The sequence below is a fragment of the Setaria viridis genome, chromosome 6 (genome assembly GCF_005286985.2).
Source record: "Setaria viridis chromosome 6, Setaria_viridis_v4.0, whole genome shotgun sequence".
In the NCBI taxonomy this organism is placed as follows: domain Eukaryota; kingdom Viridiplantae; phylum Streptophyta; class Magnoliopsida; order Poales; family Poaceae; genus Setaria; species Setaria viridis.
This window is the reverse complement of record NC_048268.2, coordinates 34146497-34173412: the sequence shown is the minus strand read 5'-3', so window position 1 is coordinate 34173412 and position 26916 is coordinate 34146497. Positions and strand designations below refer to the sequence as shown.

General features: G+C 48.7%; 4 protein-coding genes across 5 annotated transcripts; 1 reads left to right on the top strand and 3 right to left on the bottom strand.

Moving 5' to 3' along the window:
• Positions 1-348: 348 nt before the first annotated feature.
• Positions 349-6259, bottom strand: LOC117860479 (nucleotide pyrophosphatase/phosphodiesterase). Its single transcript, XM_072294784.1, is given in 12 exon segments — positions 349-532; positions 948-1253; positions 1368-1420; positions 1423-1520; positions 2151-2301; positions 2391-2523; positions 2693-2874; positions 4126-4257; positions 4370-4489; positions 4640-4706; positions 4790-4881; positions 5995-6259. Coding segments are annotated over 12 exon segments (1773 nt in total). The 5' UTR covers positions 6250-6259.
• Positions 6260-6367: 108 nt separating this feature from the next.
• Positions 6368-10713, bottom strand: LOC117860476 (nucleotide pyrophosphatase/phosphodiesterase). The gene is made up of 10 exons (XM_034743777.1): positions 10446-10713; positions 9002-9093; positions 8817-8883; positions 8563-8682; positions 8167-8477; positions 7938-8070; positions 7614-7819; positions 7392-7517; positions 6988-7297; positions 6368-6882 (listed from the first exon to the last, which is right to left on the bottom strand). The coding sequence occupies exons 1-10, from the start codon at positions 10638-10640 to the stop codon at positions 6577-6579; spliced, it is 1866 nt and encodes a 621-aa protein (XP_034599668.1). The 5' UTR covers positions 10641-10713; the 3' UTR covers positions 6368-6576.
• An 8944-nt stretch (positions 10714-19657) lies between these two features.
• On the bottom strand, positions 19658-23960 carry LOC117860847 (nucleotide pyrophosphatase/phosphodiesterase). 2 transcript variants are annotated; one of them, XM_034744239.2, is made up of 10 exons: positions 23715-23960; positions 22748-22839; positions 22539-22605; positions 22300-22419; positions 21874-22184; positions 21578-21710; positions 21283-21488; positions 21072-21197; positions 20486-20795; positions 19658-20172 (listed from the first exon to the last, which is right to left on the bottom strand). In XM_034744239.2, the coding sequence occupies exons 1-10, from the start codon at positions 23916-23918 to the stop codon at positions 19867-19869; spliced, it is 1875 nt and encodes a 624-aa protein (XP_034600130.1). In that variant the 5' UTR covers positions 23919-23960; the 3' UTR covers positions 19658-19866. The 2 variants fall into 2 exon arrangements, with proteins under 2 accessions (XP_034600130.1, XP_034600131.1); XM_034744240.2 differs by lacking the exon at positions 23715-23960 and having other exon boundaries at positions 22539-22657; positions 22748-22842.
• A 1454-nt stretch (positions 23961-25414) lies between these two features.
• Positions 25415-26883, top strand: LOC117860851 (uncharacterized). The gene is made up of 5 exons (XM_034744242.2): positions 25415-25677; positions 25800-25970; positions 26069-26155; positions 26338-26482; positions 26576-26883. Coding segments are annotated over exons 1-5 (603 nt in total). The 5' UTR covers positions 25415-25479; the 3' UTR covers positions 26578-26883.
• The last annotated feature ends 33 nt before the right edge of the window (positions 26884-26916 follow it).

The window sequence follows — 26916 nt, the reverse complement described above, 5'->3', positions numbered from 1 at the left end:
GTAAATGGTCGGCTCCCCCAATTTCCCTCCGACGCCCAGGTCACAGGAATCAGTCACACGTTCGCACTGGCGTTCCTTCTGTCTCAAACCCCGACGAGTTGCCAGTGATGAAGATGCCGTCCGTTGCAAAACGTCCGCATTTTTCAAGCATCTGACAAATGTAAACATTTGAATGACCTGCCATTTTCCGAGCATTTTATTGCGCAATACACGAAAATCGAAGGTACCAAACACAGGTTAGGGCGCACAAGAACATGGCTGATTGGTCTGCCGTGACCGCACAAGTTCCTGCACGTCTCTGCACCTAACACAATTTCTCACGCTCAGCTCCTGCTAGCAATCATCCCCTTACGTGGCCAGTGTGGTCGGGAAGCAGCTGTCGTGCACGCAGCTGAGCACGTCCCGGTAATCCCTGTCGATAGTGAAGGAGTCGTAGACCTTGCCGTCGCTGCTCTTCTTGTACTCGAACAGCAGCGACGAGTGGTTGAACGCCGTGAGCTTCACGAACCCGAAGTCCCGGTCGCGGAAGATGCTCTACTTGGGGATCGCCGTCGTGTAGTCCGACAGGTGGCTGCCACCGCCGCCGGCCACCACGAAGATGGTGCCGTTCATCGTGCCCCGAGTAGTGGCTCTTTTCGTTGGTCATGCACTGGCTCTGCTCGTTGCAGGGTATAGGTATATAAATAATCGAGAAATTTCCATGGATTCTAGATAATATATAATATCATTGACTTTTTCCTTATTATTCATCTTTTTCTACAAATATTTATATAAATAGATTTACTTTTTCTACAAATATTTATATAAATAGATAAATCTATCAGTTAAATGTTAAGAATTTTTTTAAATAGACATAGTGGTATCATTTTACTTTGTTTAACTAATTCATAAATAAAAACTATTATTCAAAGCTTGAGATGTTATGTATTCAAGAACGGAGGAAGTACTAGATAGGACAAATCCGCTCATAGTTATGGACGTGGCCGAAGAAAGTGATGTCGACGCGGTACTTCTACCGCAGCTTCTGCATGCTCTCGCTGTCCTCGGGCTCCTCGAAGGAGCCCTTCATGGCGTACCGGGCGTTGGAGGAGTAGCCCAGGACGCGGTGCGCCGTGAAGATGAGCCAAGGCTGGTGCTTCCGGTCCACCGTCAAGAGGCAGTGCTTGATGAACTTGTACTGCTCCGTGCCCTCCCGCCAATCGTGCTCTGAGTCGGTGATGCAGAACCGAAACATCCCGTAGTCCACCTTGTACCTGCACACATGCCGTCATCGATGAATTTCATGTCCTGAACAAGTGTTCTTCTGTAGTATCGATTCATCAGACTGATGATTGATTCATCTGGAAGAGCATAGATGTTGTTGCTACCAGAAGTTGGCTCTGTTCTCTGCCGGGTAGTAGTACATGGTCTCGGCCCGGCCAGCACGCCGCACTCGCCGCTGGAGTCCTTGACGTCGAAGAACCCGCCGGTGTTGGGCCAGTCCCTCTCGTGGTTACCACTGGACGTGATGACGACAGATTGAGATGCGAGTTCAGAGAAGAAGAATGTGGAGACTTTGGCATTCAGTCAGCATGTAAGTAGAAAAACGACTTTTCATCCTAAAAAAATCTTAGTTATTTTTACCCAGGACTAAAGATAATCCTCAATAAAGAAACTCATCAATGGAGACACCTTTAATCCTGATTGGTAACACTAACCAGAACTAAAGATGATCCTTTAGTCCCGGTTAGTGTTACAAATCCGGACTAAAGCCTCCGAGAGCTTTAATCCTGCTTGGTTACCCACCGCAACAAAAGGATCCTCCCATGAGTTATCACAAAAGGATTGCATCCTCTACTTAGTTAGATGTGCTGTGTAGGTGAGATGGTAAGGAAGCTACGCGCAAGGTTTGAGGTCGTGGGTTAGAATTTCACGCACCGCGCATGCGCATATTTTGCGTGAAAAATCACGTGATTTAGACGGCATGTGTGAGGGGCCTTCTAGAAATTTTTGATATATTTTTAGCATAAAACCCTTTAGTCTCGGTTAGTATGACTTTTGTTCTAGGTGAATAATTAGTTCCGGTTGAGAAAATCGAAACATATGAGGTTTCCCAATAAGACTAATACTAATGCTCGATTTTCTACCGGTGCTTGCGATCATGCAGTTCGTAGCGGTGATGGGCGCGACCTGCGCAGTGAACTGGTCCCACTGTGAAATGTAGCCGTGGGCGTAGTTGTCCAGATCCCTGACCAGCGCGTCCGTCGTGTTCAGTGATCCCGGCTGGTAGTTCGCGAACTCGTTCGATCCGTCCCTCTCCGCCTGCCAAAGGTTTTCCATTACCATTTCGCTTTGGTGTTACCAGCAGTGGATCAACCATTCAAGCCTTCATCATCGGAAACTCACCGTACCTTTCCCATGTCGCCGAAGACGATGACGCGCTGCAGCGAGTTCTGCCCCGTCGACGGCGGAGCACGGAACGTGTAGGGCTTGCCCCACACGACAGACCCGTCCTGCAGCTCGTGCCCGATCTTGTAGTAGTACCTGGATCACACAGGCCCAACGGACAGAGAACACTTTGTGACACGTGCTAGCACGCTGGCCGTGAACAGCAGGTTATCTTGATAGAAAACAATGCGTAAAGCTGACACTATACTGCTGCTACAATTCTACAAACACTGCAAAGCACAAGGCATATGCGAGCAGTACTCACTCCTTGTTGGGCCACAGGCCCTTCATGAACGCAGTGTGGATGAAGCCGGGGTCCCTCCACCCGACCGTGCGCGCCGGCTCGCCGCACATGCTGCCGCGGTTGAAGGTGAGCGTCCCGCGGGCGGCCGCGAGCGAGGGCTGGGTGCCGCAGCCCACCGCGCCCCGCTCCACGAACGGGTATGTCTCGCCGACACAACAGGAATAATCTTTCGAGACTAAAGACCTCTCTTTTTAGTCCCGATTGGTACTTATAAAATAAAAAAAGTGCCAGCCGCCCGTGTCGGTCCCATGCTGGCCCCGCACCGCTCGCCCACGCCACCCGTCAGCCCCATGCTAGCCCCGCGCCGCTCGCCCACGCCGCCCGCCCGCCTGGAAGAAAGGGAGAGCAGGAGGAGAGAAGATAAAGAAGAAGATAAGGGAGAAAGGGAGAGGAGGAGAAGATAAGATGGAGAGAGAGGGGAGCGCGTGAAAATAGGCCTTTTAGTCCCGGTTGGAGCCACCAAACTGGGACTAAAGATTAGTTTTTAGTCCCAGTTGGTAATTCCAACGGGACTAAATGCTCCACCAGATTCCCTCGTCCCACTGGCCGTTACAACTGGGACTAAAACTCCCCTCGTTGGTGGCCGTCGGTGATGGCCGTTTGACTCGGGACTAAAAGCCCTTTAGTCCCGGGTTAAAAACGATCGGGACTAAAAATGTTGGACGGAAGGTCTCTTCTCCAGGCCGAGCGCAGGGGAGTGCGGCCTGTGCGATGGCACAGGGCCTCCAAATTTTAGGGGTCCACCAGACTGGTTGTCCTCCATCATGATCCATCCATCATTCAGTCCATCCATCAGCACTCAGCACTCAGCAGCGGCTTTTGATCCTTCAGGCTTCAGCGGTTCAGCCATGTACGCGGCAGCGCTGCAGCGGGATCGAGGCGTCACCGACTCACCGCATCAGGCGTGCGCACGCGCCCTTCAGGCTTCAGCCCTTGACGTGGCACTGGGATCGAAGCGACGAGCGAACGAGGCGCCACCACGTCAGGGCGACAGGGCGTCAGGCGCAGCCCCGGCCGATTGCGCCAACTTGCTTTTCGGTTTTCGCTGGCCGATTGCGCAGCCCCAGCGACATTGAAGCGCTGGCACAGGGTGAGGGGCAATCGGTCTGGCAATTTAGAAGAATGGAACGTCCGGATTTAACACTTTGTGAATTGTGATCGATCGAGTCTCCAGGTATACTAATCAGGTCCAGTTAATTTTCAATATTTTAATCAATTTTGATGGGTGATGACTAATATAATATTGATCCATCTAGGGGTTCAGTTATCTTTGTTTTGGTTCTAAATTATCTAGTGTTCTAAGATTATAATCATATCTTCTGCAAACCGGTCTAGAAAGTATGAATTCGGTACATGACCTCGATATTTGCCGGCTCGGCCCTGCTCTTCTCTACTGGTGCGATGTCGTAGCCACTGGTCCACGTCACCGCTATCTCGTCATCGATCTTGCCATGGGCGAGGCGCGGGAACACGGGCGCCTTGGGGTTCCGGAACGCCACCGGCTTCGACACCGCCACCAGCCTCGCCTGCATGGACATTGCAAATTAAAATTAACCGTTAGAAAAGGCCATCCTGCGCAGCTGCACTGGCTGGTTTGTTGGCGGTCGGCGTCGTGCTCAGGGAGGTCAGCTCACGTACGTTCTCGAGGCCGCCGGTGAAGAGTGCGAAGGCGAAGTCAGCGCGCTGGTCGATGAGCTGGAACCGGATGCTGCCGTCGCCGGGGTTGGTGTAGCGCGCCGAGTAGTTGGCGTACTGATACTGCATCCAAGCATGCAACGCCAGATAATGTTTCACTTTCAGGAGTCACATGCCGTAGCATTCCAGAACGTACTATCTATACTTATAACTTATGCGAGTAAAGATGAAAATGACCAAGATTTTTACTCTGAACTTCATCCAAAGGATTACCTTCATCGGAGCCGTGCAGAGCAGCGGTTCTCCGGGGTAACTCGCAGGGTTGGGGCACTTACCCGAGCTACCACAGTGTGACCAGGATGCAAGCGTCAACCATTAGAGTTTGAAATGTACAAGAGATGAAGAACTACCGTTGGAGCTTACTTGAAATCAGCTGGGGAGAAAACGGCGATCCAGTCGTCGACAGACCGTTTTGTCCGGCCGTATTTCACGGTCACCCTGTCAGTGTCTTCTCCCTGTCAGCGACTGCAAATTTTGAGAGGCAAGTAGTACTACGCATGTGCGCCAAACCCCAAAGTTCAATGTGATTACAACCCCCCGATTCGTTCCTCTTTGCGCACATTTTATCTGCAGAGTTTGCCTCGGTACTTCCAAAAGGAAATTTCAATAAAAAGCGATAAATTGCCCAAATTCCCCTGATTACAGTTCGTGCAAAGACAATCATGATAGTTGGCTTACGAACTGGAATCTGAAGCATGAGCATGATCGTTGTTTTTATGAACTGGAATCAAGCATGAGACGATTGAGGCGACGCCATGATTGCGCGATCAGTAAAGAAGATGGGAAAGTTAGGCGACCAGGAGAAACAGAATACTTCCTCCGTCCCAATTATAGATTATTTTGATTTTATTAGATTCATAGATTTTGTTATGCACTTAGATATACATTATGTCTAGATGTATAATACTATGCATCTATAAAAAATTAAAAAAACATATAATTTGGAACGAAGGGAGTACATAAAGTCCTTATTTGCCCGATCTAGAAGGGGCATGATTGTTGCAACTTGTGGCTGCTGCCATTCTGCCAAGTCCGATCAGGGAACAAGCAAGAGGAGCCAAAAAATCGCGCTGTCGAAGAATATTTCATGGTGAATAACTGAATATATGCTGCCCATTTCGGAGACTCTAGTCATGCCCATGCGCCCTTGCCGGGCCCCCTCACGTGCCTGCAATTCCAGATTGCAGCTGCCTCTTTTGGATAGTCGTTTTTGTTTGGGGGGGTAATCGTTCAAGTGTTCTGAATCTAGCTTTTCTTTGTCATCTTTTCTTTTGAATTTTTGGGAACTTGCTACAACTAACACGCCCATTTCTTGATGAATCCTCGTCCTACTTCCAGTTTCAAACTCGAACACAATGATTCGAAATCACGTATTTAAAAGGAAAAAAATTGCAGGATGACTGTCTTTCGATGAGAAGAAAGAACAGTCCAAAGCTTTGCCTGGGATCGGATAAAGAACGGAAGAAGAAGCAACAAGGACATGCAGTGCAAGAGACGATGCAGCCACGGTTCAAGGATGGGTGCTCACCTTGTCCCCGAGCAACGACGGTTCAAGGATGGGTGCTCACCTTGTCCCCGAGCAACGACGGCGTCGCCTGCACGAACGCCGACGGCTGCAGCTCGACGGTGGCCTTGTGGATGGCGATCTTGGACAGCGGCTCGAACCCTTCCGCCGGCGACGACGCCCCCGCCGCCATCTCCGGCAACATGGCTGCGGCAGCGCACAGCACCACCACCAGGCCGGCTGCCGCCGTCACCGGCCGTCTTGCCTCACTTTTGCTGCCGGCCGGATCCTCCCATGGCAGTGCTGGGCCAGATTGCATGGTAGTCTTTAGTTTTTTTTTTCCCAAGAAGATTTCTTGCAACCACGTCTGAGTGGTACCAAGATGTGAATGATTTTTTTTTGGTTTTCACTTCCTAAAGAAAACAGTTGGCCACATCTGACAGTAAAAACTAAAGATTACTGACCATTTTCTGAGCAATTTATTTAGTGCCAATACACGGAGACAATGGAAGCTTGCACAAGCCAAGTGCCACGGCCGACTGATCGATCACTCGTGACGCAACACATGTTCCTGACGAGGCTAAGCTGCAAGACCAAGACGCTAACTACCGTCTTAGTGCTCGTAGTTAGCATAGCAATCATCCCCTTAGCTGGCCAGCGTCGTCGGGAAGCAGCTGTCGTGCACGCAGCTGAGGACGTCCCGGTAGTCCCTGTCGACGGTGAAGGAGTCGTAGACCTTGCCGTCGCTGCTCTTCTTGTACTCGAACAGCAGCGACGAGTGGTTGAAGGCCGTGAGCTTCACGAACCCGAAGTCCTGGTCGCGGAAGATGCTCCACTTGGGGATCGCCGTCGTGTAGTCCGACAGGTGGCTGCCACCACCGCCGGCCACCACGAAGATGGTGCCATTCATCGTCCCCGAGTAATGGCTCTTCTCGCCGGTCATGCACTGGCTCTGCTCGTTGCAGGAGATGTATATATATAAGTTATTAGGGTTCTTGACGAAGAATCGGAGAATTCCGTGGGTTCCAGGCAGGTGTGTGGCGTAGGTTGTATATACCTGGTAGAGGGGGCAGGTCCTCTCGTAGTTGTGGACGTGGCCGAAGAAGGCGATGTCGACGCGATACTTCTGCCACAGCTTCTGGAGGCTCTCGCGGCCCTCTGGCTCCTCGAAGGAGCCCTCCATGGCGTACCAGGAGTTGGAGGAGTAGCCCAGCACGCGGTGCGCCGCGAAGATGAGCCATGGCTGGTGCTTCCGGTCCACCGTCGAGAGGCAGTGCTCGATGAACTTGTATTGCTCCGTGCCCTCCCTCCAGTCGTGCTCCGAGTCGGCGATGCAGAACCGGAACATGCCGTAGTCCACCTTGTACCTGATTTCAAGTTGGATCAATTTCAAGTTCTGAACAGGTGTTCTTCTGTACTATGGATTCATTTTGGAAGCTACAGCATAGATGCGGTTGCTACCAGAAGTTGGCTCTGTTCTCTGCCGGGTAGTAGTACATGGTCTCTGCCAGCACGCCGCACTCGCCGCCGGAATCCTTGCCGTTGAAGAACCCGCCGCTGTTGGTCCAGGTTCTCTCATGGTTACCGCTGCACGAGACGACACAGAGATTGAGATGCAGGGTCATCTGAATATGCGTGTGGCCTTGAGATGGTGAGATAAAATCAGATCAGTGTGCACCGTACCTTGCAATCATGTAGGGCTTCTTGGCGGTGATGGGCGCGACCTGTGCAGTGAACTGGTCCCACTGGGAGATGTAGCCGTTGGCGTATGGCAGGTCGCCGATGTGGAAGACGATGTCGTAGTTGTCCAGATCCTCCACCAGCGTGTCCGTCGTGTTCAGCGACCCCGGCTGGTAGTTGGCGAACTCGTTCGATCCGTCCCTCTCCGCCTGCCAAGTTTTTCATCATCACCATTCATATCTTATGCACGTGTCACCCGTTAACCCTTGCAGTTTTCTTTGGTGTTATTACCAATGGGATCATCGGGACGAGCCATCAGAAACTCACCTTTCCCATGTCGCCGAACATGATGACGCGCTGCAGCGAGTTCTGCCCCGGCGACGGCGGAGCACGGAACGTGTAGGGCTTGCCCCACACCACGGACCCGTCCTGGAGCTCGTGCCCAATCTTGTAGTAGTACCTGGATCACACAAGCCAAAAGAGAAATTTCTGAATCACTGCAGAGCTGACAACAATTAACATTTCTCTCATGGCATTATTCTTGCAGTGTACTCACTCCCTGTTGGGCCACAGGTCCCTCATGAACGCGGTGTGGATGAAGCCGGGGTCCCTCCACCCCACCGTGCGCGCCGGCTCGCCGCACATGCTGCCGCGGTTGAAGGTGAGCGTCCCCGCCGGCGTGCGCGCGGGATGGCCGCCGCCGCCGACCGCGCCCCACTCCACGAACGGGTACGCCTCGCTGATGTCGTAGCCGCTGGTCCACGTCACCGTCATCTCGTCGTGGGTCTTGCCCTGGGCGAGGCGCGGGAACGCGGGCGCCTTGGGGTTCTTGAACGAGATGGGCTCCGACACCGCGATCAGCTTCGGCTGCGGCATGGATCATCGATGCGTGTCAGAAGTCTGATAATCTGCGATTCTGGGGGATCGGAGCTAGATGAGCTCCATCACGTACGTTTTCGAGGCCGCCGGTGAAGAGGGCGAAGGCGAAGTCGTAGCGCTGGTTGATGAGCTGGAACCGGATGCTGCCCTTGCCCCAGTACATGTAGTTCGCCGAGAAGTTGGCGTGCTGAAACTGCAGCCATCATGCAGCGACAAGTATCAGTAAGATAAAAACGTCTACATGAAGATTAAGTTCAGATATGAGTGAATGCATGACACGAAGATTAGAGTTTGATGCTTATGGCATAGTAACAACTAACAACTAACCTTGATAGGCGCCGTGCAGAGCAGCGGTTCTCCAGAGTATCTCGTAGGGTTAGGGCACGTGCCCGAGCTGCAACACCATGACGATGATGCGTACGGGTCAGCCACTGGTCGGCTAGCAGCCAACTGAATTGGTGCTACGTTCGAAATGTCTAAAGGACGATGAATAATCGATCGATGAAGCTTACTTGAAATTAGCTGGAGAAAAAACGGCGATCCAGTCGTCGACGGACGGGTTTCGCCGGCCGTACTTCACCGTCACCCATTCAGTATCTTCTCCCTGTCAAGGACTCAAAAAGTTTGAGAAGCATGTACACTGTGCTAATTATTTTTTAATTAGCACATTTTAATTTACCTGAATATGTGATTATAAAAATAAATAATTTAAAATGAGTTGGCTCATTGCTAACATTCTGGCCTCAAAAAACCTAATAAACCTAGCAGCCGCTCCCTATCCCTCCTTCCTCCCCGCCTCTAGCGATCTGTCCGGTGGCCATACATAGTGGCGACCCATCTCTGCAATAGTAGTGCTAGTAGATCAAGTTCTATAAACATAAGTTTTCAACTTTCCAGTGCTGGGATTTTTGTGCTCCCTTCTGTTCTCCAGCAATGGCGAGGATGTAGGGTGGTTTTGGTTTTTTCATGGTGAGATCGGTGAGGTGGCGACGATGACTTGGCTTTGGACTAAAGTCCTCCAGGTTCTTCCCCACCAGGGATGACCCTTTCACGAGCGGTGACGACAAGTTAGTGATGCGAGGCTCCAGCAGATTTGAGCTTTTGGTAGAAACTCCAATTCTTGCTGGTCCTTTCATAGGAGTTTGGTGGTGTTCAATACTAAGGATCGCGACGGCCTTTTCGACATCTTTCTTTGGTTTCTACGGCAAGATCCGGTACCTAATATCATCTGTTTTGGCAGTAGTCTAGATCATATTTGCGTTATTTGGGGTGGATCCCCCGGTCGATATTCTTCCATCAATTGTGAAATATTGTTGTCAGCAACAAGTAGTTATTGTGGTTCTCAATTGCTGGGAAAATTTGCATCTACTACCTCTATTGTGCGTATTTCAATCTCTGGTGAGCTGCACATTTCCGGAAGAGGAGGATGGCAACAATTGAACATGTAATCCTTTTTTATATAGGTCATTTCTTGTTAGAGTGTCTTATTTTTCTTAATATATATTCCCTTCTCCCCAAATTATAGGTCGTTTTAACTTTATTAGATTTATAGACTTTGTTATGCACTTAGATATATATCCTATATCTAGATGTAAATCGACCAATAATTTGGAATGGAGTAAGTATTTGAGGCAGTAGTTATGGTCTCTTAATTTCAAGAATAAAATCATATGCCACAATATGTGGGTCCACACGTCACTGTCTTGTGCCGTCAGCTGCATGATTGAGTTCAGGATCGAAGGCCACAGTCTGACTCTTTCTTTTCGAAAAGTATAACACAGTCTGACTTACTTTCCATTTTATCCGAGTTCCACACACCGATCCTACTTTCAGTGTCAAACCTAACGACTAAGATCTTTGCTTATGCCAGTAGCTAGCTAGACGAAAAATGTTTGCAACCCCAAGCTTAGAGAAACGACGAAGAAACAGCTAGCTTAGCGAGAGCCGGTGGTATACCTGCTCGCCGAGCAGCGCCGGCGTTGCCCGCACGTACGCCGACGGCTGCATTTCGATGGTGGTTCTATGCACGGCGATCTTGGACAGCGGCTGGAACCCTTCCGCCGGCGACGCGTTCGCCGCCCCCGGCAGCGTCACCGCTGCCGCGGCAGCCAGCACCACCACCGCCAGAGCTACTGCCACCGTCGTCGCCATTGTAAGTAGCTTCCTAGCTAGCCACTTCACTTGGTGATGGTACGGTGTTGCTGCGCTGGGCGCTGATGAAGCGAAGGGCGCAATGCCTGGCCTTCTTATAGACCCGCTCGGAGCGCTAGGGCTATCAGCGAGACACTGCACGCTAGAATAAAATAGTCGGCGCGTGTTGCATGCGCCTCCGGCCGGGCCAGGTAGGGGCCAGCGGCAGCGGCGGCCAATCCCGATCGCTGCCGCCCAAGTAATTACCAGCGCCCTACGTGCTAGATTCCGGCACAGCGTGCCCGTGCTTTGTCCAGGAGCGAAACGAGAGGGACTTGAGGGAGACGCAGAGGAGTTACCGTGCGTGCGTTCTTCGTTGTTCACGGATCACCATGCATGCACATGATCTCTACCCACGAGCTAAGCTTAACGACTAAGGACTAAGGAGGACGAGTAAAAAAAAACGGCGAGGGATAGCGTCGATCCCCAGCAGGTGGTGGCGCGCACGTGTCGTCGGTGCCGAGTCAGGCAGCAACGCCCCGCACAGGCCCAGCCATGCATGGTGGCGACGCCGACGCTGCTGGGAAGCACATGCGCGTCACTCGCTCGCCGTCGCCGGAGCCACCACCGTGCGCAGTAAAATAACTGAGAGCGGCCGGCCGGAGACGGACGAGTGCGCGCGTGACTGGCCAGTGGTCTCGTCGCCTCCCTGCCCTGCCAAGCCCCGCCCCCGCGCGCGGCCGGCCGCGGATGCCGCAGCGATTCGCGACGGCGCGCATGCCACCGCGCAGGCGCGGCATGCAGCTACCGTTTCGTTCGCAACTGCGTGCCGCCGGCGTGCGCCCGTCGTGCGCGGTGGTGGCATTGGCGGACAAAGCAGCCTCTGGGCTTTGGGCTTTGCAGTTTTTAGCAGCCTATGCGCATATCATATTCTCAGATTATCACGTACGTACACTACTTGTTAACTCTGCTCAGCCAGTGTTGATTGGTTAATGTTTTGCCATGTCCGCTTGCTGTTCTCTCTCTCTCTCTTGCTCCATCACCTGTTTGTTTGACTGCTCCTTAAACAACTTGGTGCGTTTTGTTTGGGGGTGGCGCGTGACGTGCCGGTGCAGTGTACCGTGCACCAGCTACTAGAGTACAAGACAATGTAACATGTGTTTGCTTTTGAACTGCAGATTGCTAATATATTATACTCTCTGTTTTAAAATGAATGTCATTATTTAAGATTTGCTGCTTGTCAATTTTGTAAGACTTTTCACCATCGATGAATAAAAGGTTATATAGGTTCACATTATAAGATGTGATCTTCAATTCAAAATGGAAGATGTTTTAGTTTTGATATAAACCAAACTTCTATAACATGACTAGCTAGATTTGTAGAAAATCCAACAACTATAACATCAAATTAGTGTCATTAAATCGACCATGAAATACATCATTAATTAGATTGCCTTTACTTGATATTGATATTATAGATGTTAATTCTTTTCTATAAATTTGGTCAAAACTAAAGAAGCCTCGCATAAAGATAATAAAAAGTTTTGCAATCTGGGCCGGTTTCCCTGATCGCTAGAATAAAATAGTCGGCGTGTGTTGCATGTGGGATCCGGCCTGGAGCCCCGTAGGGCTTCCTATTTTGAAAATAAAAATTGAAAAATAGGAGAGAAAAAAATATGACAGAAAAAAAAACGAGAGAAGCAAAAGTCACTTTCGAAGGTTTAGTTACGGAAGCCCTACCCAACGGAATGTTCCGCGTTCGCCTAGAGAATGTAGCTCTATACGAATACTGATGCGGGATAGGGTCAAAATTGAAGTAAGTCGTTAGTCATTTCGCGCCCGCTCGACTTCTTTTGTTTCCTTATCAATTCGTTCGCGAGGCTGACAGCGCAACGGATCCGATCTTGCAAGCCATGATGATGATGTCGATGCTGACGTTTTCACCATAGCCATGACTACTCTAGGTGTCGATCCCTTTTTTCCGTACTGTAGCATGAATGCTCAGCTAGCCGGCCAGCGTAGTTGGCTCATGGAATGGGATGGCATGACCCTAGACGTCCTAGCTCCACCGCTGAATAGTGTGTGCGTGTTGCTCTGTGCTCCTCTGCGGCTCCGTGACTCTGTCCAATTATAAGAATAACTAGCAAATATGTCCACATTCGTTGCTATGGCGAAGTATATAAATTGTTTAAATTAAATTCATTTAAGTAGGACAGTACTCTTTTGTAAAACAAATTGAACTATAAAAGAACACTTATTTGCACTTATTTTGAAACAGAGAGTACTTAATTAAAAAGATTCACCATAATTTGTTAGCATGCACATTTAAACAAAATTTCCCTCCTTTATATTTCTACCGACTTTTCCCCTTTTTACTCTCTATACATGTGAAACTAATGCTTTATTTGTCATACAATTGAACACAGAATCAGACTCTAGTATAGTTGGAAAACGACCAAATTTAAGGTACAGTTACCTGACTAAGGCCCTATTTGGCATGGTTCCATATTCACAATTTTTTGCTCCATCTCCAAACTCGAGCTGGAGCGAGCTCTGAGTGGAGTTGGAGCTGTGTAAATGAGGTCTTTGGCTAAAAGGGGACCCCTTGCTCCAAAAAGGAGGATTTTTAGGATGAATTTCCATTGTTACCCTCTCATGGCCCCACATGTCATCTTCTCATTCCGTATCTTCTTCTTCCTCAGGAGACCAAGGAGCTCATTCGGGGGTGCTGGCGGGCAGGGCGCGGCCCTGGGGAAGTGTTGGCGACTGTTAGCAAGCCAATTTGTGAACCGCAAGCGTACGGATCAGTTGTAGCTCTTCCCTCAGAGTATTCCCCCAAGGTTTATCAATCCGTGGAACTTATAACACAAGATCTATTTCAACTAGCATTGTTAGTATTAACTTGGTGTTTATGAGAGATTCAGATCCAATCTACTAAGCATGTATAGACAGATAACAGATAGAGCAAAGGTAACCAATCTAGATAGAGCAACCTAGACTATGCATATGTTGTAATTCTGAGCATGGATAGCAAAGCAATATAGATATGATCTGAGTAAAAAGCATCTTTAAATCTACACCTTACACAAGAAAGATCCTGCCACGATCACCTATATTAGCGCAAGCAGGTTAAGGGCATGATCATAAGAACATGTCATACTCATCGGTAGATCAGGCATGCAAATCTAGTCACCACGACCACAAGAACACCCTAGGCAATCTATCATCGATTCATAGATTGAAAAGCAAGCAAACCCGATAAAATATAAAACCATCAAAGGAGATACGTAGATCGCTAAGAACATAAACACATCTATTACTTCACGATGATTGATTGTACATCATAAGATCACCACCGGGATCCTACCTGACTTCTAGCTCTAGAACTCAAGCGTGATCTTCCTCGTAGGTTGATCACACCGGCATAGGTTCGCCTACGTGAGCCCCCGATAACTCCACAGCCCTTGGGTCTACGGAGAGGTATCCCTCAAGGTCCTTCTGCTTCATGTCGAGTACGTCTTCTTGGATATGGGGATCGGTGGATTTTTCGGGGTATTTATAGTCCAGAGAGCGTGTGGCAAGAATTGGAAGGTGAGGGGGCGAAGGAAACCCCCAGGCCGATCATCCTGGGAGGGTCCAGGCCTAGGACTTCCTTTTGGCCCCTCGCATCCTGCTTTGTCTCCAAGTCTCCTCTGGTGCCTTGAAGTCTTATTTTCACTTGCATGTGGGCCTGGCACGTCGGTTGCTTTGGGATGAGATTGGTCTTCAATGACTTTCCAAATATCCGCTTGATCTTCTTTGATTCCTCTTTGATCCCGAAGTGATCCTTGACATATCTTCACAAACTTAGCCCTGAAGTCATCTCGGAGGATTGCTCGCCAAAGATGGACATCAGAAGGCTTCAAAAGACCCTAAGCCCATCAGCCTGGGCTCCTCTAGGCCGATCGACCTAGGCCCTTCCTGGTCCCGTTAGCCTCCATCTTTGTCTGGTTCGATGCGCGTTCAGTGTTTTATCCAAAAATATACTTTTAGGTCCAATTCCCTGCAAAAACAAAACATCCTCCAAAACATGTTGTATATATGAAAATGACTGGTTTATTAGGTGTAATTAATAGTTTAGATATTAAATTCATGTTATTATTGAAGATAAACAGGGGTAAAAGTGTGTAATATTGAGCGTCAACAGGAAGGTGCCGCGTCGACCGCGTGGTGGCGAAGGAGCGTGGGCCGGCAGAGGCAGCGCAACGGCCGCGACGAGGCCGCATGGGGCCCCGCAGTGGCGGAGGAGCGTGGGTTGGTGGAGGCGGCGCGCCGGCCGCGAGGAGGCCATGCGGGGCCACGCGGCGGTGGTGGAGCGGAGGCCGACGCAGGCGGCAAGCTGACCGGGCACAAGCCGCGAGCAGTGGCGAATGGAGGCGACGCCCTGGTCGGGAGGAGACCGCGTGCGGGGCTAGGTGGAGGCGGCGCACGAGGTCGGAGAAGGCGGCACGTCAGCTGAGAGGAACCACCCAGCTCCGAACTGAAGTTTTGGGGTTAGAGTCATGCCAAACAGGACCTAATAAACTGAAGCTTTACAGATTGAGTATGTGATTTGTTCGGTAACCTTATAAATGTTCATAAACAATAAGTTATGTTACTGTACGTGGACAAAAAATCAGAATCAAAGTGTAGTGCATCGGGCTTCTGCCCATTGTTTCAGTATTTGGAGTCAATAGTAATAGTAATCAGTCAAAAATAAACTACAAATCCTAAAGCTCCCATCAGACTTGTAAGGAAAGATAGTAAAATATTCATAGGAAATATAATTTTCTCACTTAATATCTACAAGAACATATATTTTTGTAACATCTTCGTGAATGTAATGCTAACCACAATATCTTCATATTTTCACAAGCTATACTGTAATACAAACCACTACTGAGAAGTATCACTTCTCATAATAACATCCAAAGCAACTTTAACACATTCAACAATCAAATCCATACATCGATTCATATGAATGCAATACCATGACTTGCACCCCCTCCTCAGGCAATGCACAATATGTACTAGCGCTATGCAATAGCCATAGGATGTGTTCTGCTTCAAATCCATGTAAGATGCAATTGAACATAACGTGATGTATTGATAAAGAATACCAAATGCAATACTCCAACTTCGTTCGCATGTGAGAAAATACCAACACAAGGCAATTGATTCTCATGCTTAGCATTAATAATTCCACCATATTCAGATCATAGTTAGAATAATGTTATGGCTAAAATTGACTTTTTAATCTCTACCACTCGGATGGAATCCAACCCATCAAATGCATTCCATTTGACTACTCAAATGCATCCTTTGGACTTCATCTTCAAATTATGGTTGTCGTTAGATTCAAAAGGGCTATAGTACTTCGTGGCTACAGTGTTCCAATATCCATCTTGCTCGCGTGACCTAGTTCTCCTGCGCGGCGTGAATTTTCTTTTTTCGGAAATGCTTAGGCATGGGCGTCCGACAGAACACGCAGACTTCGGACGCGTTGCTTGGAGCCTTGGACGCTTGCCTTCCTGGTAGCTCAAAAAACTATCAGATGAAAACCACCAGAACTTGTGGCGTGTACCATTCCTATCCACACAAGTGAAATGAGATATGTCCCTCCACTCCTGTACAGCTGCACATGCCTCTTCGAAATAACTCAGAGCATCCTCTCTCCATTACACATGAGCATGGCCATGGGAGGAGGACAAGTACAAGCTCCAGGCAGCCAGCTGCAACTGAAATTGGGAGGCCAAGTCCTCTCATCCTCCATGCCAAAAAAAACTCCAGCAAGCCATTTCCGTCTGGAATCGAAAGATTGAGATCTTCTACATCCCTCCTTTCCTCTCTCAACAAGCTCTAATGGAGGCGGTTCCTAGCGACAGAGCCCCGTGAGGTGAGCGGTGCAGTGAGCTTTAGCACGCAGCTGGGGTGGCCCCTCCGGTGGCAAACTCCTCCATAGTGGGAGTGGGCTCCCCGGTGACGAGCCATTGGAGGGGGTTCCTGTGTGAGTTCCCCTATGGTTACGGGATATTTCTTATGGTGAACTTCTCCATGGGGCGCGGTCGGCCCGATGACCTTCTCTATGGCAGCTATGGCTCTTACACCGTGAGGTCGGCTAGATTTGCACAAGGGGGCAGTTGATTTTTTTTTTCATTCGTTTTTATGCTATGACCTTCTCTATGGCAGCTATGACCTTCTCCATTCGTTTTTTCTTAATCAACGATGAAACATTTGTATTTTTATGCTAAAAAAATTTGAGCAATAAAGTACTCCAATAATAATTTTTTGGCACAGAGTCGATATTGACAACAAATTAAACCAGACATGTCCTCAAAATCATTGGCCACTGGTCGTGGGGTGGAGATGATGCGTAGAACACTCGTCGACCTGTTTTTTCCTCTCTTTATAATTGCTCATCGACCTGTTGGTTGCTTCTCGGAGCACGAGTTCCGGTTGCGTCCAGCAAGATGACGGCGCCCTTCTCCGTCTTCATCAATCACCGTCCACAAGAGGTCGATTCGGCTCGATTTGCTTCCAAGGGGCAGCCGTTTCTGGTTGACGACCTGCCGTTAGCCGATTCATTCGATCGTTGCCATGTTGCATTTGCTGCCGCGCACCTTTGCATATGCACTTGCAGCTTTTGTGTCACTGCGCTTCAATAATGCACGAATATATTGTAAAAAATATAAGGCACGAGCACGCAATGAATCTGGATCGACCGTGCCACCTAACTGGCAGAAACGACGTGTATATGTGTACGAAGTATACGACATCATCATTTATTAAGTTTCGTGGATGAAGAGGTTCAATAGCACTATCATCATCAAGATTTTTCTCGAGAACCGTACTTACTTTGATACATGATACTACAATAGAACTTGTAGAAACCTTGACAAAAACACGTGGCTAGTTAGCTTGCTCGGTTTGGCTCATTCATTTTACTAAGAGCAAATTCTTGGTATGCCATTGAAAATTTAACTCATCCCTTACGTGCCATCAAAATTTAGTCCATCTTTTAGTGCCATTGAAAATTTAACTCCATCCCTTATGTGCCATTATTCTCACGGAACTGGTTGTTAAGTGAATGGTGAAAAGATAATGTTACCCTTAGTAGCAAAGATGAAACATTTTCTTACTATCCCTTCTATGCCATTGCAAGCAAGAACACAAATCTGTACCAATACATATGCATAGACCATACATATTCGTTGGTTCATTAATGCACAAACAAATTAAATTAAAACACATTTACTGATCATTGCAAGTTGTGATGTCCATACGTCATGTGGCACTTAAACTTGTTTCTTCTTTTTCTTCCCTGTTGCCTTTGCCTTCCCTTTAGCTTTCTTCTCGTTTCTAGGTTTGGAGGTAGCAGGTGGTGGTGTGGTTCACGTCCAGATAGCATTGGCGTGGATTCCTGGTGGTCCTACAGCGCTGGAAAGAGTGAGACGGAGATGAGAGAAGGACGAGATGGCCAGGTACGCGTGAAGAACAGAAGCGGCGACGGCAGCTCACCGGACGGCCGAGAAGATGACGGCGGCGGCGGCTCTGGTGTGATGGAGAGCCAGGGGTTTGCGTAGATGCGAAAGGGACGAGCAGGATAGCGATGTCTGGTTTTATAGACAGACAGGAGCTGCGGAGGGATCAGATCCTTCCGAGGTGGGCGTAGACGTGCGGGCGAGGCGCAGGTTTTTGCGTCGCGGCGCTGGGGATAGGAATGACGAGCGGGACCCACTGGTCAGCGAGATAAAGAGGAGGCGAGCTGGGTTGCGCCTTGGATAGGAAGGGTTTTGGCCCAAGAGATGTTTAGGATTTAAACAAACTGGAATCTAATAGAAACGAAATCGAATTCGATTTTGAAATGAATTTTTCATCCAATGAAAACCTAATGCAAACTATACGGCATGAATGCATAAAACAAAATTATATAACCTATATTGATTATTTATTTAGAAAATACAGATTTTCCTATAATTAAGTGCCTTGCAATTAACTAATTGTTGGAAAATTTTATAAATTTGAGAAAATTACTTATTTTATTAGTGTAATTCCTCACATCCCCAAAATTGGAATTTTGGGGTGTGACACAGACTAACAAGCTGAGGAACATCAAAGCAAACATAGCAGTAGAGTAGCCCAGCAAGCCAACCCTAACCCACAGCGAAGCTTCAACCTGGCCCACTCGGCTAGCCATCCACCTACCCACTCCCCCTCGGTTCGGCTTATTCATTTTACTAAAGAGTCGTGCTAATATTAAGATAACAAGCTCTTCATGGACTAACAAGATAAGGAACATCAACAACTAAACAAGTAAGCAAACACAACAGTAGAGTAGCCCAGCAAGCCAACCCTAACCCACAGTGAAGCCTCAACCCTGCCCACTTGGCTAGCCATCCACCTATCCGCTCACCTCATCTATGCATTGTGGCCTTGCCACAAGCCCACAAGCTACAACCATATGGCACTCGACTAAAGGAAACTTCTAGTCGTGCAACCAACTGGGAATCAACGCGCTGCAGAAGGTTCGCCAGCAATGGTGGAAGCAAGTCTAAGATCTAGGGGCGGTTTGCTTCTTCTTCCTCCTCCATCTTCACCCTTTCTTCTTTTTCCTCTCTTCTTCTCATTTTCCTCATTTGATTGTAATGGAGGTCTTGGGAAGTAGGGGGGCTAGAGCCTCCCCCCCAAGATCCACCCCTTTCCGTCAATGGCCCACCGTCAGGCACCAACCTCACAGCGCTGCCACTGCTCTTCACAATGCTGAAAGTTTGGGAGTTGCTAGCTTTAGGATTGGGGGTTGCTGGGTATGCCAGCTCCAAAGAGGGTTATCGGATCGTGGTGGCGAGATGGAGAAGACGATCGGTCGGAGCTGGAGAAGATGATCGGATGAAGTTTGGCGATGGTGGCGGTAGGCGGCCTTGCCTAGATCGTCTCAATACGACTAGACAAAGTTTGGTGTGTATCGTCCATTTTGTGAAAGATTTCTTTTACTTCTTATAGAAAACAGAGAAGGCCATCTCTAACACTAAAAACTAAATACTACTGACCATTCACTGAGCAATGTTATTGCCAATAAACGAAAACAATGGAAGCTACACTAGCCAAGTGCCACGGCCGATTGATCACTCGTGACGTAACACATGCATGTTTCTTATCAGGCTCAACTGCAAGACCAAGAGTCCAAGACGATACTATAGTACGTACTCGTAGTTAGCATAGCAATGGCTTTTTAGGTGGCCAGCGTGGTGGGGAAGCAGCTGTCGTGCACGCAGCTGAGGACGTCCCGGTAGTCCCTATCGATGGTGAAGGAGTCGTAGACCTTGCCGTCGCTGCTCTTCTTGTACTCGAACAGCAGCGACGAGTGGTTGAACGCCGTGAGCTTCACGAACCCGAAGTCCCGGTCGCGGAAGATGCTCCACTTGGGGATCGCCGTCGTGTAGTCCGACAGGTGGCTGCCGCCGCCGCCAGCCACCACGAAGATAGTGCCGTTCATCGTCCCCGAGTAGTGGCTCTTCTCGTTGGTCATGCACTGGCTCTGCTCGTTGCAAGTTATAGGTACATGATCAGAGAAATTTCCATGGACTCTAGAAAGAGGTGTGATCTAGGCTAGGTACATAATACCTCCATCGTAAATATATGACATCATTGAATTTTTGTTTATTCGTTAATTGTTCATCTTTTTCTACAAATATTTATATTAATAGATAAATCTATCAGCTAAATGTAAAGTATTTTTTAGATAGATATAGTGGTATTATTTTACTTTATTTAACTAATTTATGAGTAATGATTATCATTCAAAGTTTGAGAAAAAAATTATTTCGTATATTTAAGAATGGAGGAAGTACCTGGTAGATAGGACAAGTCCGCTCATAGTTGTGGATATGGCCGAAGAAGGCGATGTCGACGCGGTACTTCTGCCACAGCTTCTGCAGGCTCTCGCGGCCCTCGGGCTCCTCGAAGGTGCCCTCCATGGCATACCAACTGTTAGAGGAGTAGCCCAGCACGCGGTGTGCCGCGAAGATGAGCCACGGCTGGTGCTTCCGGTCCACCGTCGAGAGGCAGTGCTCGATGAACTTGTACTGCTCCGTGCCCTCCCGCCAATCGTGCTCCGAGTCGGCGACGCAAAACCGAAACATCCCGTAGTCCACCTTGTACCTGCACACATGTCAATATGTCATCATCGGTTCATGTTCTAAACAAGTGTCGGTTTTGCAAAAAATGGATGAAGAAGCAATAATAGGCAGGCTTTGCTTTTGGTTTCTTCCCGTCGTTTGCGTACTATTTCCCTTATTAGTGCGATTAGCTGGTGTGTTGAGAATACTATAAAACTTGGCTGTGTGTGTGGTCAAAGAGGCCGGATATTTATTCATTTTCTTAAAAAAAATAGAGTGTAGGTTGATTCATCTGGAAGAGCATAGATGTTGTTGCTACCAGAAGTTGGCTCTGTTCTCCGCTGGGTAGTAGTACATGGTCTCGGCCAGCACGCCGCACTCGCCCCCGGAGTCCTTGACGTTGAAGAAACCGCCGGTGTTGGGCCAGTCCCTCTCATGGTTACCGCTGCACGTGATGACGACACGGATTGAGATGCGAGTTCAGAGAAGAAGAATGTGGAGACTTTGGCATTAGTCAGATCAGTGTGTACCTTGCGATCATGTAGGGCTTCTTGGCGGTGATGGGCGCGACCTGCGCAGTGAACTGGTCCCACTGGGAGATGTAGCCGTTGGCGTAGGGCAGGTCGCCGATGTGGAAGACGATGTCGTAGTTCTCCAGATCCCTGACCAGCGCGTCCGTCGTGTTCAGCGATCCCGGCTGGTAGTTCGCGAACTCGTTCGATCCGTCCCTCTCCGCCTGCCAAAGGTTTTCCATTACCATTTCGCTTTGGTGTTACCACCAGTGGATCAACCATTCAAGCCTTCATCATCGGAAACTCACCGTACCTTTCCCATGTCGCCGAAGACGATGACGCGCTGCAGCGAGTTCTGCCCCGGCGACGGCGGAGCACGGAACGTGTAGGGCTTGCCCCACACCACGGATCCGTCCTGTAGCTGGTGCCCGATCTTGTAGTAGTACCTAGATCACACAGGCCCAACAGCAGAGAACATTTTGTGACACGTGCTAGCACATTGGCCGTGAACAGCATGTGATCTCGATAGAAAACAATGCGTAAAGCTGACACTATACTGCTGCTACAAACACTGGAAAGGATCGGACAAGGCATGCGTGCAGCACTCACTCCTTGTTGGGCCACAGGTCTCGCATGAACGCGGTGTGGATGAAGCCGGGGTCCCTCCACCCGACCGTGCGCGCCGGCTCGCCGCACATGCTGCCGCGGTTGAAGGTGAGCGTCCCGGCGGGCGTGCGAGCCGGCTGGGCGCCGCTGGCGACCGGGCCCCACTCCACGAACGGGTACGCCTCGCTGATGTCGTAGCCGCTAGTCCACGTCACCGCCATCTCGTCGTGGGTCTTGCCCTGGGCGAGGCGCGGGTACACCGGCGCCTTGGGGTTCTTGAACGAGATCGGCTCCGACACCGCGATCAGCTTCGGCTGCACGGATATCAATCAATACAATGCAACGGCGTATGCATTCGATCAGTTCAATCCAAAAGCTTAAATTAGCAGCTAATTACTTGTACTTAGCGCTGGATACGAGCTCACGTACGTTTTCGAGGCCGCCGGTGAAGAGGGCGAAGGCGAAGTCGTAGCGCTGGTTGATGAGCTGGAACCGGATGTGGCCCTTGCCCCAGTAGATGTAGTTCGCCGAGTAGTTGGCATACTGATACTGCAGCAGCCGTCATGCAGTAACAAGTTTCAGTAAGAAAAAAAAATCTACAGACTGTAATATTTCGTGGTTAAGTGAGTGCAAACACGACGGTTAGAGTCTGATGCTTGCAAAGTAACCTTGATAGGCGCCGTGCAGAGCAGCGGTTCTCCAGGGTATCTCGAAGGGTTAGGGCACGTGCCCGAGCTGCCACACACCATGACGACGATGGGTCAGCCATTGATCGGCCAGCTGCCAACTGAATTAGTGCTACTATGATGTCTAAGGGATTCGTTGAGAGAGAGAGAGAGAGAGATGAAGAATAGTTGATCAACGAGAATAAGCTTACATGAAATCAGCTGGAGAGAAAACGGCGATCCAGTCGTCGACGGACGGCGTTGTCTGGCCGTACCTCACCGTCACCCATTCAGTGTCTTCTCCCTGCCAGAGACTCAAAAGTTGAGAATAAATCACTGCCACAAGTTGCTATGATTTTTCCGGGGGGCAGAAAAAAAAACAAGTTGCTGTGAGGCTTTGTGGGCCCACTGATCCTGATGGTTCATGCATGATGACATTATTGTTTATTTGGCTTGTATTAGGTTGAAAAAAATAATTATTTGGCTTGAAGGTGTTGAAATAATCTACCGCATACGAACGAACATGTTGACATGGTGTCATCATGCAGAGATCGATGCTAATACGCCATGCATGAACGTGGACGAGAAGCAGATAGCAATCTCAATCTAATCTCTAGACAAATTAATTTTTTTTAAATATATCTCTAGACAAATTAAAGCAAACAAATATTTAAATCACCAAGAATTCTCGAACCGCCCGTTCTCATGATCTCATCTCTACCAGATCTCGCGATCGCTGTCCTTGTCGTACAGTAATTGCCAGAAGAGGACCCCGGAGATTTTTTTTCCCCTTGGCTGGCTGCTGGCCCCGTTCAGGACAGGTGAGCCACACTGACATGTGGGGGCACGGTATACGAGCCCACACACAACACGGCCTGCAGGCTGCAGCTGCATGATATTTTTAGAGTGCAGGAGATTGTGTTTTGATATCCCCTTTTGGCAAAGTGACAAGGCATAACAGTAGTAGTAGTATGATTATCTTCAACCGCAGATCCTAATTTCAATATAATGTCAAACCTAGCTGATGGTTTTAGATTTCTGCTAGCTAAGACTGAAATGTTTACAAATTACAACACCTAGTAGGCTTAGAAAAATAAAGACTTGGTAGATGAATGGAAGAAACGGCTAGAGCTTAGCAGCAGCGCCGCCGGTGGTAGCAAGCTCGTAGCGTGCACGTACCTGGTCGCCGAGCAGCGATGGCGTCGCCTGCACGTACGCCGACGGCTGCATCTCGACGGTGGTCCTGTGGACGGCGATCTTGGACAGTGGCTGGAACCCTTCCGCCGGCGACGCCCTCACCGCTGCCGCGGCGGCGGCAGCCAGCAGCACCGCCAGAGCCGCCGCCGCCGCCGCCGCGGTCGTCCCCGCGCCTCTCCGCCCCATGGACGACGAAGTAGCTTAGCTAGCTAAGGCCAGTTGGTGGTGTAGCTGTGTGCTTATGGGCGCTGATGAACTGATCATCAGAAGGGCGACGTCGCCTGGCCCTCTTATTATACAAGTGGCATCGCTAATTAATTAATTGCTAATGAGCTACGCTTTCCGAGCACGTGTACTACTACCTGTAGCTAGCACGACTGCACGCTAAAATTAATTTAGGCCTTGTTTAGTTGTCCGATTTTGGACAACCAAAATTCCTGCGCCAGCACTGTAGCATACTGTAGCGTTTCGTTTGTATTTGTGAATTATTATCCAAATATTGACTAATTAGGCTCAAAAGATTTGTCTCGCAAAGTACAACCAAACTATGCAATTAGTTTTTGATTTCGTCTACATTCAGTACTCCATGCATGTACCGTAAATTTGATGTGATGGGGAATTTTCTTTTTGCATAGTGCTAAAGTTGAGATTTTAGGATAACTAAACAGACCTTAATAGTGTCGTGCACCTTTAGTCTTGTCGAGCTCCTTCCTCGTCATCAGCTGCGTACTGCGTCCTGATGCGTCGGGGCACCTAGATAGCCACCTACTACGTGCTTGCGAGATCGAGATCAACCAACGCAGATTACTGGAGTAACTTGCTGGACACAAAACCTATGGCACGGATCATCAGCCATCACAGTTGGTAGTAACCTACTGGACAAACACAAAAATGATTCCCAGACCGACCACCACATTGACGTCCAAGCTAAATGCTAAAAATGAAAGGAAAAAAAACTACTCCATCCATTCCAAAATTGCATGTTAATTGCATGTTGTTTTAACTTTGTTGTACTAAGTTAAACTTATCTAACTTTAATCAAATTTATAGGAAAATATGTGAATATCTACAATATTCTATCAAATAAATGTACAATATAAAACAACAAAGGTCATAATAGTTAGGATGCTCTTACGAGTACAATTTTGAGAATTTATTTTATTAAATGAAGAAAACTTTATTAATAAAGTTCCTAGCTCTACGAATAATAATTAGAAAAGAAAATAAGTTGGGCAGAGGATTGAAACTCAACATATATACAGCTCTAAACCACCTTTTAATCCTACTCTAGGTATAAAAGATCTCTAAACCACCTTCTAAATTCTAATGCAATAGCGCCTATTCTATTGCACCGTGAAAAGATTGCGAACACCATAAACTCTGACATCCTCTCACAATAGAAGACGATTGACAGGACTAAAGTATCTCAATTATCATCCATATGACCAGTCACCAAGCAATACTTGAAGGTCAATGACAATCACCTCACTAGAATTCTCTTAATTTCCAAAAAAATTAAAATAAAAAAATTATCAGACTTGAATCAATGCCATGTCCTTCCTGGAAGCCCACCAAGAACTCTCATGGGCTGCTTGCCTGCTTCCACTAACTACCATGGGCCTCACTGAACAAGTTCTCTCATGGACTGCTTTTTTCGGCCTACCACAACCGAGCCGGCCTTTCTTCCTCTTCCACCACCGCTCGTCCCCAGCGGCGGCGGCAGAACCGAACCCCGGCCGGTGCGGTGATGGACCGGGAGCACGGCGCGTCGACGGCGCTGTGGGGGCTCGGGAACCTCCCTCTCCTAGCGCGCGCGGGGTCCAAGGAGTCGTTGGAATACATCCTGCAGGCACTCTGGCGCACCCGCCGCACCGGCCTCGACGCCGCCGATCGCGCCGTGGCCCGCGATGCCCTGCAGCTCGCCTCCGACGCCGAGCTCGACCCCGTCAGTACCCCCTCCCTCCTCCCTTTTCTTCCTCGCCTCCCTTCTGCGCCGATGCTGTCGCGGGTGTTGCGAGTTCAGAATATTCAGCCCCCAACTCTCTGCTTCGTCAACCTCTGATGCAGCTGCTGGTGTGCCTGAGGATACTGATCAGGCGGTGCGTCAGCGAGAACGTCTCCAAGGACGACATCCCCAAGCTCTTCCCCGATGAGGTGCCGCCCGAGTTGCAGAAGCTGCTCACGTTGCTGCTGCAGAAGTTCCAGCCAGAGTGGCAGGAGGATGCTTCAAAGGATCGGGTGAGGGGTTGACACAGTGATCCGATGTTTAGATCATATCTGCTTATCGTTATCTCGATCACTTTCTGCTCACTCTAACACGCCAGGTTGTTCTGTAGGCATCTGCACAGCATTCCTGCACTGCAGAACATCAGTTGAACCAGAATGGGGACACATCAGAGCAGCCAGCTGCTCCTGATGCAGAGGTAGGTGGAGCAATTGTTGTGTAATGATTTTTTTTCCATGGATGTTCTACACTTCATAAATTTTGCTGAACTTGAGTCCAGATGATCGCTATCCTCTCCATTGTTTACCTGAAGCAGTTAACTGATATCTAGGGTTCTAGGATGAAAGGTCTGATCAGGCTAAACTATTGTTGTCACTGCAGCATCAAAATAGTACTGCATCTGTTGAGGATTCTATAAAATCAGGAGAGAAAGAAGTGAAGAAGTTTCCATTGGCTAAGGATTCTTTGGATAAAATGCTCAAGGACTTATTCTCAACCAAGGACCACATGCCAATTGCTCTTAACTGTAAGTATACTTGGATTGCCTTTCTGATTATGCCATAGTAATACAATGACAATGATTCTAACTTCCAGATGTTTCCCCCCGTTGCTTTTGCAGGACAATGACAATGGTCATGAAGAGGTAGCAGGAAGCACTTCTAAGACGTGACGGGATTTGGCAACATCAGTAGTCTTGCTAATCTGTCACTTGTTAGTATTTTGGGATATCAATGCTTCCTTGTGTTAGTTCGCTCTAGATTGTTGCGGCAATAGGATGTTCCCGAGCCCTGACTTGTAAAGTGCAATGTTTTAAGTCCATTGCTGTTATCGGTGCCATTGCATACTGAAACTGATTCTTCCATTTACATTGCTAGGATGGGAAGATATGTCCTCACGTGCGTCCAGCTTATAATATGTTCTTCGGCATCTCTAATTCCTACTCCCTCCGTTTCAAATTGC

Bases quoted from the DNA above. Each gene is read 5' to 3' on its own strand.
- LOC117860847 (XM_034744239.2), bottom strand. From the start codon at position 23,918: ATGGGGCGGAGAGGCGCGGGGACGACCGCGGCGGCGGCGGCGGCGGCT. The intron at 22,420-22,538 runs GTTACTTTGCAA...CGGCTGCTGCAG, and splicing joins TCTGCACGGCGCCTATCAAG to TATCAGTATGCCAACTACTC. The intron at 20,173-20,485 runs GTACTTCCTCCA...TGCAACGAGCAG, and splicing joins GGACTTGTCCTATCTACCAG to AGCCAGTGCATGACCAACGA.
- LOC117860476 (XM_034743777.1), bottom strand. From the start codon at position 10,640: ATGGCGACGACGGTGGCAGTAGCTCTGGCGGTGGTGGTGCTGGCTGCC. The intron at 7,518-7,613 runs GTACGGTGCACA...CGTCTCGTGCAG, and splicing joins AAGCCCTACATGATTGCAAG to CGGTAACCATGAGAGAACCT. The intron at 6,883-6,987 runs GTATATACAACC...TGCAACGAGCAG, and splicing joins GGACCTGCCCCCTCTACCAG to AGCCAGTGCATGACCGGCGA.
- LOC117860851 (XM_034744242.2), top strand. From the start codon at position 25,480: ATGGACCGGGAGCACGGCGCGTCGACGGCGCTGTGGGGGCTCGGGAAC. The intron at 25,678-25,799 runs GTCAGTACCCCC...CCTCTGATGCAG, and splicing joins CCGACGCCGAGCTCGACCCC to CTGCTGGTGTGCCTGAGGAT. The intron at 26,156-26,337 runs GTAGGTGGAGCA...TTGTCACTGCAG, and splicing joins CAGCTGCTCCTGATGCAGAG to CATCAAAATAGTACTGCATC.